This window comes from Pongo abelii, chromosome 18 (genome assembly GCF_028885655.2).
Source record: "Pongo abelii isolate AG06213 chromosome 18, NHGRI_mPonAbe1-v2.0_pri, whole genome shotgun sequence".
NCBI classification, from domain to species: domain Eukaryota; kingdom Metazoa; phylum Chordata; class Mammalia; order Primates; family Hominidae; genus Pongo; species Pongo abelii.
In genome coordinates, this window is record NC_072003.2 from 23,457,938 (window position 1) to 23,474,465 (window position 16,528).

Genomic DNA, 16,528 nt, shown 5'->3' on the forward strand with positions numbered 1-16,528 from the left:
TTCAAGACCAGCCTGGGCAACATAGTGAGACTCAGTCTCTACAATAAAATAAGAAAAAATTAGCTGGGCATCGTGGTGCACACCTGTAATCCCAGCTACTCAGGAGGCTGAGGTGGAGGACTGCTTGAGCCCAGGAGTTTGAAACTGCAGTGAGCTATGATCACACCATTGCACTCCAGCCTGGGTGACAGAGTGAGGTCCTACCTCTAAAAATCAATAATTTTTTGTTAAAAGAAAGGACGTTAGAGTATAAACGCTTGAATGAGTCTATTTACCATGTGATTAAAACATTGATCAGTTTGTACAGTCCCCAGAAAAGACAGTTGAAGGATGTACTTTTTTTATGTGCTTGATCCTCCACCAAATAGAGGTATAGACGCTACCCCTGGTCCCCACTCTGTGCCTGGAGTAGGAATGTTTTAGATGCCTCCTCTTCCTATATTAGAACCAGTGACACTTTTGCACTTGGCCTCTGAACGCAAGATGAAACACTTGAAATTTTTCTATGGAGAAATCACAGCTTCTTAGCAGTGGTAGAATAACCCGATATAGCTGTTTAAAACAATTTTCTTATATGAAAATGGAAAAGAGAAAATATTCATACCTGGAAGACCATAACAATCTTTCACTTGAGCTTTATAGGACCCCAGTCAAATCATGACAATGTATAGTTCATTTCTCAACTCACCAATTAATTGATCCTAAAAATGTGTTTTAAGTTCATTATAAACATTATTCATTTATAATGAACTTAAAACGCATGTTAAGCCATTTTGAGTGGATTCAAACTTATATGTTACAGCAGAAGGGAAGCAAAGTTGGACCAAGTAAAATATCACCAAATCAAAAGAGCAGTTGACTCAATACTGTTTCCTGAGATTCAGAGTGCAGAGCTGGGAGTCTCCAATAGGAAGGGAACCTGAAATCTGAGAGTAACGTGGTTAAACCCTTGGAACCATTTCTGAGGCCAAATTATCACAGAATCTGGTTTACCTTCTCTACAGTCTGCTTGAAGCAATTGGAGGTTGTTTCCTTCACCATGTTGAAGAAGACCTGTCTGTCCTCCTTGTCAATCAGACGATCATAGAAGACCCGATAAACCTCATGGATCCAAAGCCGGATACATTTTTCTACATCCTAAAAATCCAGAGTTAATTATTCCAATGAGTGGAAGATGGTCCCTGAGGTGGTAGTTCTCAGTAGTAGCTAAGTCCTGGGGTTGATGTGAGGATTGAACTAGATAATGTTTATAAAATGCTTAGCACAACGCCTAACATAGATGAAGTGCTTAATAAAAGTTAGCTATTACTGCTATTACTACATGTTCCATGTAGCCAAGGACATGCTGAATGATTTTGGTAGTAGAATGATAGTGGCTGACCTGCAGGTGCGTGTGAGGGCACAGCAGTACCCCTTGAATCACTCGTGAGAAGTCTCGCAGGTTAAAGACGTAATGTGACTTCGAAGGAGTTGGCAAGAAGTTCTCCACTGCGTCTCTATAAATTGTCTTAGTAGCTTGGACCAGCATCTTTCCATACCTTGGGAGGAAAAGGATGGCACAGTAGTCAAGGAGGGGCCAGAAACTGAGAACCCCCAGCCCAATATCCAGGAAGACACGGGAACCTCTTACCTTAAAAACATCACATCAAACCCTTTCCCGAAGTGCCAGTCAACAATCGAACTGAAAATCTTGGTTAAAGTGTCATCCTCAAAGGCATCGATGGAAACGATATTCAGATGGCGAGTGAATCGTCCTGGGGAACACAACACACAAGTGAATCATCCTGGAAAACACATATTCTCACACTGTCTGTGACCCTAGGATGCAGGAGAGTTGGCTTTGCCTTCTGCCTTCATCTTCTAGAGCTGTGCTGTGCAATATGGCAGCCTCTAGCCACCTGCAGCAATTTAAACTTAAATTAATTAATATTAAATAACATTAAAAATGCTCTTCCTTAGTCTCACCACACTTCAAGTGCTCAAGAGCCACATGTGGCTAGTGGCTACCGTATTGCTCAGTACAGTTATAGAGCATCTCCATACTGCAGAAGTTCTACTGACAGTGCTAGTTTAGTGCTCAAGATTATTATATTATATTATACCATATTATATTATATTACATTATTTTTTGAGATGGAGTCCCCCTGTGTTGCCCAGGCTGGAGTGCAGTGGTGCCATCTCAGCTCACTGCAACCTCTGCCTCCCGGGCTCAAGAGATTCTGCAGCCTCAGCCTCCAGAGTGGCTGGGACTACAGGCGTGTGCCACCAAGCCCATCTAATTTTTGTATATTTAGTAGAGATGGGGTTTCATCGCGTTGGCCAGGCTGGTCTCAAACTCCTGACCTCAGGTGATCTGCCCACCTCGGCCTCTCAGAGTGCTGGGATTACAGGCATGAGACACTGTGCCTGGCCTCAAGATGGTTTTTAAAAGATAAAGGCAATACATGATCATTGTAAAAGAGTCAAACAATTCAGGAATACTTTTGTTGAAAGTGAAAATCTTCTTTCACTTACCTTATACGCACCAAATCCATTCTCCTCTGCCCAAGGTAACTACTATTAATTTGGTATCCTTATATCATCTATCTATCTAATCTATCTATCTATCATCTATCATCTTTCTATGTATCTATATATCTATGTATCTGTCTAATCTATAATTGTTAGATATCTATATTTATTTATTTATCTATTTATTTATATCGATATATACCAGCTTTATTGATATCCCAATAATAACTCACATATTGTACCATTCACCCATTTAAAGTACAATTATTCAATGATTTTTAATATATTCAGGGTTGTGCAACCATTATCACAATTTTAGAACATTTTAATTGTGCTAAAAAGAAACTTTGTACCCATTAGCAGTCATTCCCCATTTTCGCATGGTTCTCAGCAACTAATAATCTGCTTTCTGTCTCTATAGGTTTGCCTGTATATCTTTAAAACATTTTTTTTGTTACAGGTAAAAGATAGATACAGAAAACCACACAAAACAAATGTATAGTTTAGTGAATCATTATAAGGTTAACACTCTTAGCATCTACTGTCAAGATTAAGAAATAGAATTTTGCCAGCCGGGTGTGGTGGCTCATTCCTGTAATCCCAGCACTTTGGGAGGCTAAGGCGGGCAGATCACGAGGTCAAGAGATCGAGACCAGCCTGGCCAACATGGCGAAACTCCATCTCTATTAAAAATACAAAAATTAGCCAGGCGTGGTGGCGGGCACCTGTAGTCCCAACTACTCTGGAGGTTGAGGCAGGAGAATTGCTTGAACCCGGGAGGCGGAGGTTGCAGTGAGCCGAGATTGTGCCACTGCACTCCAGCCTGGGCAACAGAGCGAGACTCCGTCTCAAAACAAACAAACAAAAAAACAAAACAAAACAAAAACAAAATAGAATTTTGCCAGCCCTCCACAAAAGCCTCTTGACGGAACCCATCCCAAACTGACTCCTTTTCTTCCTCCAAAAGTTATCACTCTTCTGACTTTTATAGTAATTGCTGTCTTGCATTTCTTTATGATTTTCACCATCCAGGTGTTTATTTGTAGACACCAGGGTTTAATTGTTTAACTCTGCCAGTTAAAACAACCATATGCCTTTTTTTTTTTTTTCTGAGATGGAGCCTCACTCCCGTTGCACAGTCTAGACTGCAGTGGCGCGATCTCGGCTCACAGCAACCTCCACCTCCCAGGTTCAAGTGATTCTCCTTCCTCAACCCCAAGTAGCTGGGATTACAGGCATGCACCATCATGACTGGCTAATTTTTGTATTTTTAGTAGAGATGGGGTTTTGCCATATTGGTCAGGCTGGTCTCAAACTCCTGACCTCAGGTAATTCACCCGCCTCGGCCTCCCAAAGTGCTAGGATTACAGATGTGAGCCTCTGCTCCTGGCCTCATATGTATTTTTTAAGGTTGCTTTTTAATTTATAGTTTTTGTCCCTCTATTCCTTTCTTATATGTCTTATCCATTGAAGATCTGGGCTGTTTGACTTGTAGAGTTTTCACAGTCAGGATTTTGTTGATTACACACTTACGATGCAGTTTATCACGTTCCTCTGTCCTCTGTATTTCCTACAAATTTGTAGCTGGATCCAGAGACTTGTTGGAATTCAGATTCCATCCCTTTGGCCAGACCATAGGTGGTGGTGTGTTCTTTCATCAGAAAGTACTCAATAATGTTTCTCCTTTTGTAATGTTGGTAGCTACTGATGCTCAATGGCTACATCCATTAATTCACTGGGGTTTGCAAAATGGTAATATTCTGAGTCACTTCTTTTTCATCTATTAGTTGCAATATTTTCATGAGATACTTCCCCTCATCAATCACTATTTGGTTATACAGCGGTACATTTCATACAAGAAAGTCAGGGTGTCAGAGAATGCCTGATTCTTTCCCATTTACTTATCAGTTTCCAAGGTAACGAGTTGTTTCCTTATCATTTCTGTAGGTGACCAACTATTATTATTGTTATAGACTCATGGATTAAAGTATATTTAGATAAATTTCAATCCATTGAAATCACTACTATTGTTGAAGCTTACATTTTCTCATCTTTGGTGAGTGAAAACCTCTTTATGTTGACAACCAAGTCCTTTTGATGTGAGTCTGGTAATCTTCGATAGCTTTCTCCTTATCTGGTATATCAAGACTTTACAGGCTTATTTCATATATTTCCTTTTTTTTTTTTTTTTGGATGGAGTCTTGCTCTGTCACCCAGGCCGGAGTGCAGTGGCAGGATCTTGGCTCACGGCAAGCTCTGCCTCCCAGGTTCACTCCATTCTCCCGCCTCAGCCTCCCCAGCAGCTGGGACTACAGGCGCACACCGCCATGCCCGGCTAATTTTTTAATATTTTTAATAGAGACGGAGTTTCACCGTGTTAGCCAGGTCGATCTCCTAACCTCGTGATCCGCCTGCCTTGGCCTCCCAAAGTGTTGGGATTACAGGCGTGAGCCACCGCTCCTGGCCTATTTTATATATTTCTTACCCCAGCAGACATTCAATCAGCCATTTCTTTAAGATGTCTTGGTTTCCTTCAGCAGGAAATTGGATTTCAAGACTACAATCCGAGTAGTAGACATGCTATGCTCATTGTTAATAAGGTAGTCATTATTTCTTTAGATCTTTTCAGTGGACATTAGACATCAAGTTCAAATTTAGGACTATAAAACTTTTGCCTAACTTCTTTTTTTAGTTTTTGTTGTTGTTGTTGATTCATTCGTTGAGACAGAGTCTCACTTTGTTGCCCAGGCTGGAGCGTAGTGGCGTGATCTCAGCTCACTGCAACCTTTACCACCCAGGTTCAAGCAATTCTCATGTTTCAGCCTCCCAAGTAGCTGGGACTACAGGCTTGCACCACCATGCCTGGCTAATTTTTGTATTTTCAGTAGAGGCAGGGTTTTGCTATGTTGGCCAGGCTGGTCTCAAACTCCTGGCCTCAAGAGATTCACCCTCCTCGGCCTCCCAAAGCGCTGGGTTTACAGGTATGAGCCACTGCCCCCAGCCCTAACTTCCTATGTATTACATCCTGACCTCCTTTTTTCCACCCTGAGACTCTTGGTTCTCAAAAACACAAGGGATAAGATAAATAGAAAATTCTACATTTTCAATTGTTCTATATCTACATCATCAAATAATATAGTCTTTACATAATATCATCTCTTCATTTAGTCTTAGTTCAACAAATAACCATATAGTTAATGCTTACTACTAGTTAATCAATCTCTCCATAGATTACCTGAAATCCATTTTCTAGGAGATTCCTGAGAAATGGCTTAAAAAAATAATAGACTCTGAGTTTGTGCATGTTGATAACAATTTTCCTTTAATACTTGAAGATTAATTTTTCTGGCTATAAAATCCTCAATTCTCATTTTATTTCCTTAAGTATCTTAAATGTGTTATTCCATTTTCTTCTGATATTAAGCATTGCTATTGAAAACACTTAAAGTTGATCTAACTTTATTTCCCATATATGTTGTGCGCTATTTTTGTCTAGATGCCCAAAAGTTTTTTTCTTTTTTTAAATTTTTGAGACAGGTTCTTGCTCTGTCACCCTGGTTGCAGTGCAGTGGTGTAATCATAGCTCACTGCAGCCTTGACCTTGGCTCAAGCGATCCTCCCACCTCAGCCTCCTGAGTAGCTGGGACTACAGGCACATGCCACAACACCTGGCTAATTTATTTTTCTTGAAAGCGCACTCTTTTATGCTGTTTATTAGCGTATGCCTTGGTAGTGATCATTTTGAGTCAATATTCTTAGGTATACAATGTGCTCTTCCAGTATGTAATTCTCAAAATGTTTTCTTTGAGTATTTTATTGGATTATATATTTTGTATTATTCCTTCTATTTCTTTATTTTGATTTTCTTATTCAGATACTTCAGATACTTCATGTTGGATTTTCTTTGTAACTTCAATATTTGTCATTTTCTCTCAAATCCTTTTAATCCTTTTCTTCATTTCTTTTTTAAAAAATGGCCTGGCACAGTGGCTCATGCCTGTAATCCCAGTACTTTGGGAGGCCCAGGGGGGTGGATCACCTGAGGTCCAGAGTTTGAGACCAGCCTGGCTAACAGGATGAAACCCTGTCTCTACTAAAAATACAAAAAAATTATCCAGGCATTATGGTGGGTGCCTGTAATCCTGGCTACTCAGGGAACTGAGGCAAGAGAATCACTTGAATCCAGAGGCAGAGGTTGCAGTGAGCCGAGATCATGCCATTGCACGCCAGCCTGGGTGACAAGAGAGAGACTCTGTCTCAAAATATTAATTAATTAAATAAATAAATAAATAAAAAGTTTTTATTGTGATAAAATATATATAACATAAAATTGGCCATTTTAACCATTTTTAAGTGTACAGTTCAGCAGCATCAAGCACATTCACGTTGTTGTGCAACCATCTCCACCATTTATCTACAGAACTTTCATCTTCCCAAACTAAAATTCATTCATTCATTCAACACTCACTCCTCAATCTCCCCTCCCTCCAGACCTTGACAACCACTATTCGGCTTTTTGTCTCTATCAATTTGACTACTTTGAGTACCTCATATAAGTGGAATCATACAATATTTGTCTTTTTGTGAATGGCTTATTTCACTTAATGATATGGTTTATTTCACTTAAAGACAATAATGTCTTTAACTTTCATCCATGTTGTAACATGTCTTTACTTTTTTTATTTTAAGAATCTCCTCCTTTTGGCCGGGCATGGTGGCTCATGCCTGTAATCCCAGCAATTTGGGAGGCCGAAGTGGGCGGATCACGAGGTCAGGAGATCGAGACCATCCTGTTTAACACGGTGAAACCCCGTCTCTACTACAAATATAAAAAATTAGCCAGGCATGGTGGTGGACACCTGTAGTCCCAGCTACTCGGGACGCTGAGGCAGGAGAATCGCTTGAACCCAGGAGGCAGAAGTTGCAGTGAGTCGAGATGGTGCCATTGCACTCCAGTCTGGGTGACAGAGCAACACTCCGTCTGAAAAAAAAAACAAAAAACTCCTCTTTTTATTGTTTTTTCCTACAGCATTATTTGCCATGTTTATTCTTTCTTGTGTTCCTTCTAGTTCTTGGTTTCATTTTTCTTTTTCTTTTTTTTAAAGACAGGGTCTCACCCAGGTTGGAGTATTGTGGTACGATCTTGGCTCACTGAAGCCTTGACCTCCCAAGTTTCAAGTGATCCTCCTGCCTCAGCCCCCTAAGTAGCTGGGACTACAGGTGCATGCCACCATACCCAGATAATTTTTTTTTTTTTGTATTTTTTGTAGAGATGGCGTTTCGCCAAGTTGCCCAGGCTGGTCTCAAATTCCTGACCTCAAGTAATCTGCCTGCTTTGGCCTCCCAAAGTGCTGGGATTACAGCTGTGAGCCAAAGCCCGGCCTTTTCTTTCTTTTTTTGAGACAGGGTCTCACCCAGGCTGGAGTCCAGTGGTGCAATCTTGGCTCACTGCAACCTCTGCCTCCCAGGTTCAAGCAATTCTTGTGCTTCTGCCTCCCAGGTTCAAGCAATTCTTGTGCTTCAGCCTCCCGGGTAGCTGGGATAACAGGTGTGCACCATGCCCGGCTAATTTTTGTATTTTTAGTAGAGACAGTGTTTCGCCATGTTGGCCAGGCTGGTCTCGAACTCCTGGCCTCTTGAGATCTGCCCACTTCGGCCTCCCAAAGTGTTGAGATTATAGGCATGAGCCACTGTGCCCAGACTATCTTGGTTTCTTAAATGTTCAAAAATATAGTGAGTTGCTTTCTGAAAATTTCTGACTTTTTTCCCTCTCTCTCTTTTATTTGGACCTTCTCTTTCCTTTGTTTCTATTCATCGTAACCTTCTCCATTCTGATTCAGCTACCAGCAATTTCTCTTCAATATAGGGTCCTGCCTTGGAAGGGGACACCTGACTGGTCAGTTTTGAGAAATCACAGGGGCTAGCATCCCCTTCAGAGCTCACCATGGGCTCACTGCACTCACTAGTTTCAGCAGGTGAAAGCCCAGTAAACTTCAGCTTCTCCTCTCACATGGGCCAGCACACTTCGCAGTGCAAACCTGCTGACTAGTTTTTTGTTCTTCCTCTCAGGTCCATTCCTTCCCTCTGCGTTCTCCTGCACAGGTGCAGATAATTGCAGGTCTTGCAGCTGTCAGTGGTTTGCTGTCACCCAATTTGTATTTTGGAATCTGTGGCGATACCTTGCAAACTAGCTTTGTTGTAAGTGTTGTTTATAGCTTTCTGGTTTTGCTACCTAGTTGCTCTGTTTTTATGTGACGATTTGGGAAGATCTGAAACCTGTGCAGCCTTTGTGGCTGCCATTTCCCTGAAATTCTTTCCATAGTTTTTTATACATACATATGTTAAAAATTACATAGATAATACATATATATGTAGCTAGCATGTGTATATACCATCTACACACACACATACTGATATGTGTAGATTTTTCTCTACATTAAATTATATGTTGTTGTTCTGGAACTATTGGTAGCTATGTGAACTTAACCTTTTGATGATAGGGATAATAATAGTAGTTAAGGTTTATTAATGCCTGCTTTGTGTTACTCAACCCCAGACCTGTGTCAGCTGCCAAACCATGCTCTCAGCTACCATCCTTAAATTTTTTTTGAGACAGAGTCTCATTCTGTTGCCCAGGCTGGAGTGCAGTGGTGCGATCTCGGCTCACTGCAACCTCTGCCTCTTGGGTTCAAGCGACTGTCCTGCCTCAGCCTCCCGAGTAGCCGGGATTACAGGCGCAAGCCACCAAGCCCAGCTAATTTTTTTTATTTTTAGTAGAGATGGGTTTTGCCATGTTGGCCAGGGTGGTCTCGAACTCCTGGCCTCAAGCCATCTACCCGCTTCGGCCTCCCAAAGTGCTGAGATTACAGGCATGAGCCACTGTGCCCACTTGGTATGAAGATTCTTAACCAATAATGTATATCAGAATAGAAGTACAGATCTACAAGACTGAGTGGATCAAGTTGCATGTGAAGCAATATATCCATTGATTCATTTATTTGCTATTTTTATTGTTATTAATTTTGCTTAGGGCACTTTGGGTTAGGTGTTTTGTCTCTGGCAACCTAAAGAATTATAACGAATACAGTGGATGACTGTCATGCACCCCTAGTTGAGGCTTCTGGATGGAGCCTCCCTCCCGGAACACACGCTGGCCACACTGAATTCTCCTTTTCCTATGAGACTCTGTTTCTCTAGGGCCTAGCCAAACACTCCTCACATCTTCTTGCCATCATCCCCTTCTATTTCACACAATTTCCAACATGAAGCCTGTAGCCTACACATGCTTCTGCTCCATGCTCCTGCCACGTGGTTTGGCAGGACAGACTGTGGCACACCAACCCACCTTTCATAAAGGTGGCCCAGCTCTGCTGGGGATGGAGGGAAAGGAATGAGCTCTTTCCTTCACATACCAGTAATGTCATTCCTTCCTCCCCCGGGGGGCCCCATGGCTGTCACAAGCAGCATGTCCACGATGTCCAGCCTGGTTGTGTCTTTCTTGTCAAACCAGTAACCATGGTCAATCCACTGCCTCAGGAGCTCGATGGGTGGCTGGGCCCCGTACACCTCTTTGGCTGGCATGTTGAGGTCATCTGGGGAAAGAAGCCGCAGACACAGCCGTTGCAAGTTCATGGCATCTTCTGCTCTTACAGGAAGTAACAGATGGCAATTCCCCTGTAGGGGAATCTGTTCCCAGGTTTCCATTCCCCATTCCGGTTAGGGCTTAGTCAACAGATGCCCTGACCAGATTGGAAGGGGTTTTCCTGAGTTCTGGGCTCTCCTGCCTCACTGAGATCTCCATCCACTGTGACTATAAGGATGCATAGACTGACATTAACAAACTGGCTTGGCCGGGCATGGTGGCTCATGCCTATAATCCCAGCACTGTGGGAGGCCGAGGCAGGCAGATTGCTTGAGCTCAGGAGTTCGAGACCAGCCTGGGCAACATGGCGAAACCCTGTCTCTACAAAAAAAAAAAAAAAAAAAAAATTAGTCAGGCATGATGGCTTATGTTTGCGGTCCCATACTCAGGAGGCTAAGGTGGAAGGATTGCTTGAGCCTTGGAGGCAGAGGTTGCAGTGAGCCAAGATTGTGCCACTGCACTCCATCCAGCCTGGGCAACAGAGTGAGACCCTGCCTCAAAAAGAAAATAGAAAAGACAAGAAAAACAAAAAGAAAACAGGCATTTAATTTTTTCCCATTTCTGTCAAGCAAAATAGATTGTCTACCATGTGCTAGACATTTTGTTAATTCCCCCCCCATAGGACGGCAACAGTCAAGCTCCCAGCAAATAGAGTATTTAATTTGACCAGCAGGTAATAGTTGAACCTCAATGGGAGCAACAGATGATGAGACCCTAGGCTTTGAGCTGGAGTTTTTTGTTTGTTTTTGTTTTTGAGACAGAGTCTTGCTCTGTCACCCAGGCTGGAGTGCAGAGGTGTGATGTCAGCTCACTGCAATTTTGTCTCCTGGGTTCAAGTGATCCTCCTGCCTCAGCCTCCCAAGTAGCTGCGACTACAGGTGTGTACCACCACGCCCAGCTAATTTTTGTATTTTTAGTAGAGACGGGGTTTCACCATGTTGGCCAGGCTGGTCTCAAACTCCTGACCTCAGGTGATCCACCTGCCTCAGCCTCCCAAAATGCTGGGATTACAGGCGTGAGCCACCACACCCAGCCTGAGCTGGGGTTTTTGATGAGAAAACCAATATGACAAGAATATATTAAGACTTCCCGAAGGGCAGGGACTCATTTTCCCCAGTAGTATATTACTCAGTCCTGGCACATCAGAGGCACTCAATAAAATGGGGGCTCTTTGAGATCGCACCACTGCACTCCAGCCTGGGGGACAAAGAAAGACTCTGTCTCAAAAAAAAAAAGTGGGGGGGCTCCTTTAGTTTTTCTTCAACAAACAATTGTTTGAATGCCCAGTTTGTGTAGGGTAACATTTTAGGAGCTTTGTATACATTATCTCATATAATCTGATAATAACTTTATAAGGAAGATAGTATTAACTCTATGTTAAAGATGAGGAACTGAGGGTCAGGGACCTTAAGTCACAATATACCTAGGGTTAAAAAGTAAGCTTTGAAGTTGGGCATGGTGGTTCACGCCTGTAATCCCAACACTTTGGGAGGCCAAGGCGGGAAGATCACTTGAGGCCAGGAGTTCGACTGCCTGGGTAACAAAGCGAGACCCCCGTCTCTACAAAGAATGGAAAAATTAGCCAAGAGTGATGGCATGTGCCTGTAGTCCTAGCTTCTTGGGAGGCTGAGGTAGTAGGATCACTTGGGCCCAGGAGTTGGAGGCTGCAGTGAGCTGTGATTGTGCCACTGCACTCCAGCCTGGGTGACAGAGTGAGACATTCTCTCTCTCAAAAAAGAAAGATTTGAAACCAGATCTGTTTGGCTGAAAATCTTACCCTGTTTTTGAATATACCATGAAAATAGGGAGGGAGAGTGAGATGGAGAAAAGGAGAAAAAGAGGAAAAGAAAAGGAATGTAAAATAAAATAGGACCCCTGCCTCTGAGGAGCTGTTAGTTGGCAAGGATATGAACTCAGGCAATATTTCCTCTGAATACATGAGTTTTAAAGGCGGATCATGAGATAATCCAGAAGTGTGGGGCATTACTATTGCTAAATGAGAATGCTATGTGTCAACAGTAAGATAGTGGAAAATATAATGTATTTGGCACCAAAAAGCCTGGGTTTGGTTCACAGCTCCAGAATGTTCTAGATATTTGATCCCAAACAGGAAATTTAACCTTCTGGAGCCTTGATGCACTGACTAGTAAAATGACAATGTGGTTAATAAGCTCACAGGGTTGTGGGGCTCAAGTGACCTAAGTGAGGAAACGCTTTGTAAAATAGTTACAGTGCTGGGAAAATTCACTGTGCTTATTTCACAAGTGTTTGTTTAGCAAGTATTAGGTTCCTCCATTTAGTGATAACACATTTATCTGACATAAAATAGAATAAGGGGTTTATCACAAGGTGTGTGTTGCTTTTGGAAATGTCAGCGGGCAAACAGCACAGTCCCCTTCTGAAATTACTACTTCCACTACAAGGAAGAAAGGAAGGAAAGAAAGAAGGAAGGAAGGAGAGAAGGAGGGAAGAAGAAAAGGAGGGAGGGAGGGAGGGAAGGGGGAAGGAGAAAAAGAAGAGGAGGGAATGAATACTAAGCTATATTAACTGGAAATATTTGATCTCCCAGGGAGAGTAAAGGTATGTACAGTGGCACTACAAGCGGAAGCTGTAGTTTGCTGCAGCTTATGGTGGAAGAATCTCGTTGTGTCCAGACCCAGCCCAATGCCTTACCCACAAACACCACTGCTTTCTTCCCTATGGGAGGCCCGAAAAGGCCCTTCCGTCGTCGATCCAGCTTGGACATGATGATATCCTGGGTCTGATTGGCTGAGGTTCTGGCAGAGAAATTGATGCAGTTGGGTAGGTACGTATTTTTGGGAAGGTGGAGAAGGAAGTTGTTGGTAATGGCTGATTTGCCAGTGCCTGTGGGACCCACGAACAGCGTTGGAATCTCATGGTCTAAGTAGGTTTTCAAGAAGAAGGACTGCCGGGCTGTCTCCATTGTAGGGATGATGAGTTCTGAGACCTGTACCACACAGACATGGGAGAGTCTTGGTTGTGGGCCCAGGAAGCTGGAGGTCTTGGCATTCAGGAGACCCGGGTTTACATTCTAGCTCCATCCCTTACTATTTTTATGACCTTAGGCAAGTCTTTAACACCTCCATGGACCTCAGTTTCTTCATCTGTGAAACGGGGATAATAATGGCACCTAATTCACAGAGCTGGCTTGAGGATTAAACAAGATCATGCATGTAAAGCTGGGCATTACTGTCTGTGTGTTGTAGATGAGAAGACTGAGGTCAAGAGCCTTTCTGCAACCTGCTCAAGTAACACAGCAAGTGAGTGAAAATGCAGGGATTTGAATCCCAGCTTGTCTGATTCCAAAGTCTACAGTCTTCACTACTGAATGGTCATATTATAAACAGTTGTGGTAAGGATCAGTCCATAGCTGCTGTGCTCCTAGAGCATTGCTCTGAACCAACTTGTCTCCCTTGTCCCAGGCAAGGTCTACCTCCCCTATGCCATCGTCACTGCCTGGCTCAGAGGGCTTAAGTGTGATTCTGAATCCCCAAGATCTGTGCTTGTTTCTGATCTGTTTTTTACAACACTCACATCCTTGGTTCTAAGACCCACCCTTACTAATCCCGTGCCTTTTCCAATATGGGGATTGTATTAATACACACACTTCCTGGTATTCAGGTCCCAGTTGGACTCTTAAGGCCGGGTCTCGGGCTCCTGGAATCCCTATTTGGACAGGGCACCTGACCTTGGCTTGGATTCTCTGAGCTTGAACCCTGTCATCAGCCATTTGGCTACATTTTGTCCCTCTATGGGGGAAGACAATTATATCATACACTGAAGTCTCCTTCTATGTCTAGGCTGAAAGGGACTAGACCTTGGGGCCACTGTGTTGTACAACTACAGAGAGTACCATTCACACCATGGATCATGTCAATGGTGCCTTCTAAAGCAAAACTGGACCATGATGCAAATAGCGCCACCTAGGTCTGTGTGACATGATGGCCCTATGTATACTGGTAGAAAAAGGCTCAGCTTCTTTCTACAAGCAATTTGATCAAAGGAAAAGAAACAGATGAGACAAGGGAATTAAAGTAGAGAAGAAGAGAAGTAACAGGTGCTTAAGTATGGGTATTTTGCCTGTATTACTCCCTACAGTCTTCCCAGTAACCTTCTAAGGCAGGTATGTAATAACACAGATGAAATAAATGAGGCTCGAAGAAACTGGCTAACTTATCCAAAGCCATATAGCCAGCCAAGTGATACTAAATGCACAACTAGGTTCAAGATGCATATTTTGCTACTAAGACTGGGAGTTTAAAGCAAGTTGAGTTTCATAGATGTTTATTTTCAGGAACTAGGACAATTGTTTGACAAGCGAAAAATCTCCAGAACTGAAGATATTTTCTTCATTGGACTCTTTTACTTGTATTAATTCAGCAAGATTGCAAATCCCTGGAGCTCAAGTGACTAAGCTCTTTTTGGAGAATTAAAGTTTAGGACCTCAGTGCTGGGGGTTGCTTTACAACACTCAGCCCCCAAGGTGTGTCCTGAAGTCAGCACACATTCACCCTGCTTGACACAACCTTACACATATAGCTGTGGTCCTGCTTGGTGTCTGACTTGGTTGTTAATATCTGTACTTTCTCCACCACCTATCACTCCACCCAGGGCCTGAATGATCTCCAGTCACTTCAGAAAGATAAATTATGCCCCCTAGATTCTACTAACAGGGACATAAAAGCTCTCTGAAAAAAACGTTCCACAAGGATTGAAAAGAGCAGGAGTTGTAGGTGTATCATTTTCTAATCAGAAAACTTATTAATCAGAACCTACTTTTCAGAGAATTCCGGTATTACTGATAATGACAATAATGAGAATAGCAACAAACACTGATGTAGCCCCTAGCATGTGCCATGTGTTCATGTATAACACCTCCAACCTCTGCAACCATAAATGTTCCCCCCATCGCCATTTTTTGGTTGAGTAAATTGAAGCTGAGAAAGGATACTGTGTCTCTTGATTCTAAAGCCCATGTTTTTGAAGGTCCACTGCAGCTCATGTTTAAATATTTTTCTAAAGAAAGCCCTTAAAACTCCTTGCAAAGACTGTTAATTCTTCCACCTGAGAGAATATTTGGATAATTCTGGAAACCAAAGTTCCATGGCCAATGATTCTCTTTATACCTTTGCACCAGCTGGAATTTTTTCCTCCTCTTTGGTGATATACTGTGTCCATGTTTCCCAGTGTCCACTAGCTTGTTTGATAAAATAAAAATCATAGATGCTTCCTGGACCCAAAGAAACAAAACAGATCATTAGCACATGAAGGCTTTACTTGCCTCCCATATTTGAGGATTTTAAGTCCCTCAGTTATCAGCATCTGAAAATGTATAACTACCAGTACTGGCATAGTTGTGGTGAAACTTACACATTGCTGGAAAGTGTATAAACTGAAACAACACTTTTTAAAGAGTAGTGACTTTATTATTTGTGTAAAAATGATAGGTGCTAATTATGCAAATTATTAAATTAGTTTTCATAATGTAAACAGCAAGTATTAAAATAGAACAAGGCCAGGTACAGTGGCTCACGCCTGTAATCCCAGCACTTTGGGAGGTTGAGGTGGGTGGATCACCTGAAGTCAGAGGTTCGAGACCAGCCTCGCCAACAGGGTGAAACCCCATCTCTACTAAAAATGCAAAAAAATTTGCTGGGCATGGTGGCACGTGCCTGTAGTCCCAGCTACTTGGGAGGCTGAGGCAGGAGGATCACTCAAACCCAGGAGGCCGAGGTTGCAGTGAGCCGAGATTGTGTCACTGCACTCCAGCCTGGGCAACAGAATGAGACTCTGTCTCAAAAATAAATCAATAAATATATAAAATAAAAAAAAAGAACAAAAAAAGAAGATAATAAATTAGTCAAAATCCCACATCCAGGGATAACTTTTGATGGCAATCCTTCTAGCCCTCTTTCTAGACACACAAACATACTGAAGATGGAAGGACAGATAGATGAAAGGATTTTATACGAAGGGGACTCATTGGACATATACTATTTTAAAATAACTATGTTAAAGTTAATTTTACTTAAATCTAGCAAAAGAAAAGGAGATTGAAGTGAAACTGAAGGATCTGCTGACTTTCAGGTACAGTTTTTTTCACTACAAGAGATACTGGGTCCTAAAAGGTATTTCATAATTTTAAGTCATTAAGGGATTAAAGTCATTATGCTTTAAAAATCATTTAATGTTATTTTGTTGTATTTTAACTTTCTATTGTGAGAAAAATTTAAAAAATGAAAGGAGAATAGTATAATAAACCGTCATGTATGCATTATCCAGCCTCAACATGATCATTTTGCCATTTTTGTCTCATCCATTTCACTACCTCCAACCAGCACCATATTCATTTTT

At 42.2% G+C, this 16,528-nt stretch overlaps 1 protein-coding gene across 1 annotated transcript in view; it reads right to left on the minus strand.

Annotated features, from left to right (window-relative positions):
• The window catches only part of DNAH3 (dynein axonemal heavy chain 3), a 218,456-nt gene that overhangs the window by 54,142 nt on the left and 147,786 nt on the right, over positions 1-16,528 (minus strand). The window contains exons 42-47 of the mRNA XM_054533552.1: positions 15,301-15,404; positions 12,827-13,121; positions 9,924-10,103; positions 1,631-1,754; positions 1,382-1,538; positions 994-1,137 (exon numbers count right to left, since the gene is read on the minus strand). Coding sequence (XP_054389527.1) covers positions 994-1,137; positions 1,382-1,538; positions 1,631-1,754; positions 9,924-10,103; positions 12,827-13,121; positions 15,301-15,404 — 1,004 coding nt within the window. The remainder of the gene's footprint in view (positions 1-993; positions 1,138-1,381; positions 1,539-1,630; positions 1,755-9,923; positions 10,104-12,826; positions 13,122-15,300; positions 15,405-16,528) is intronic.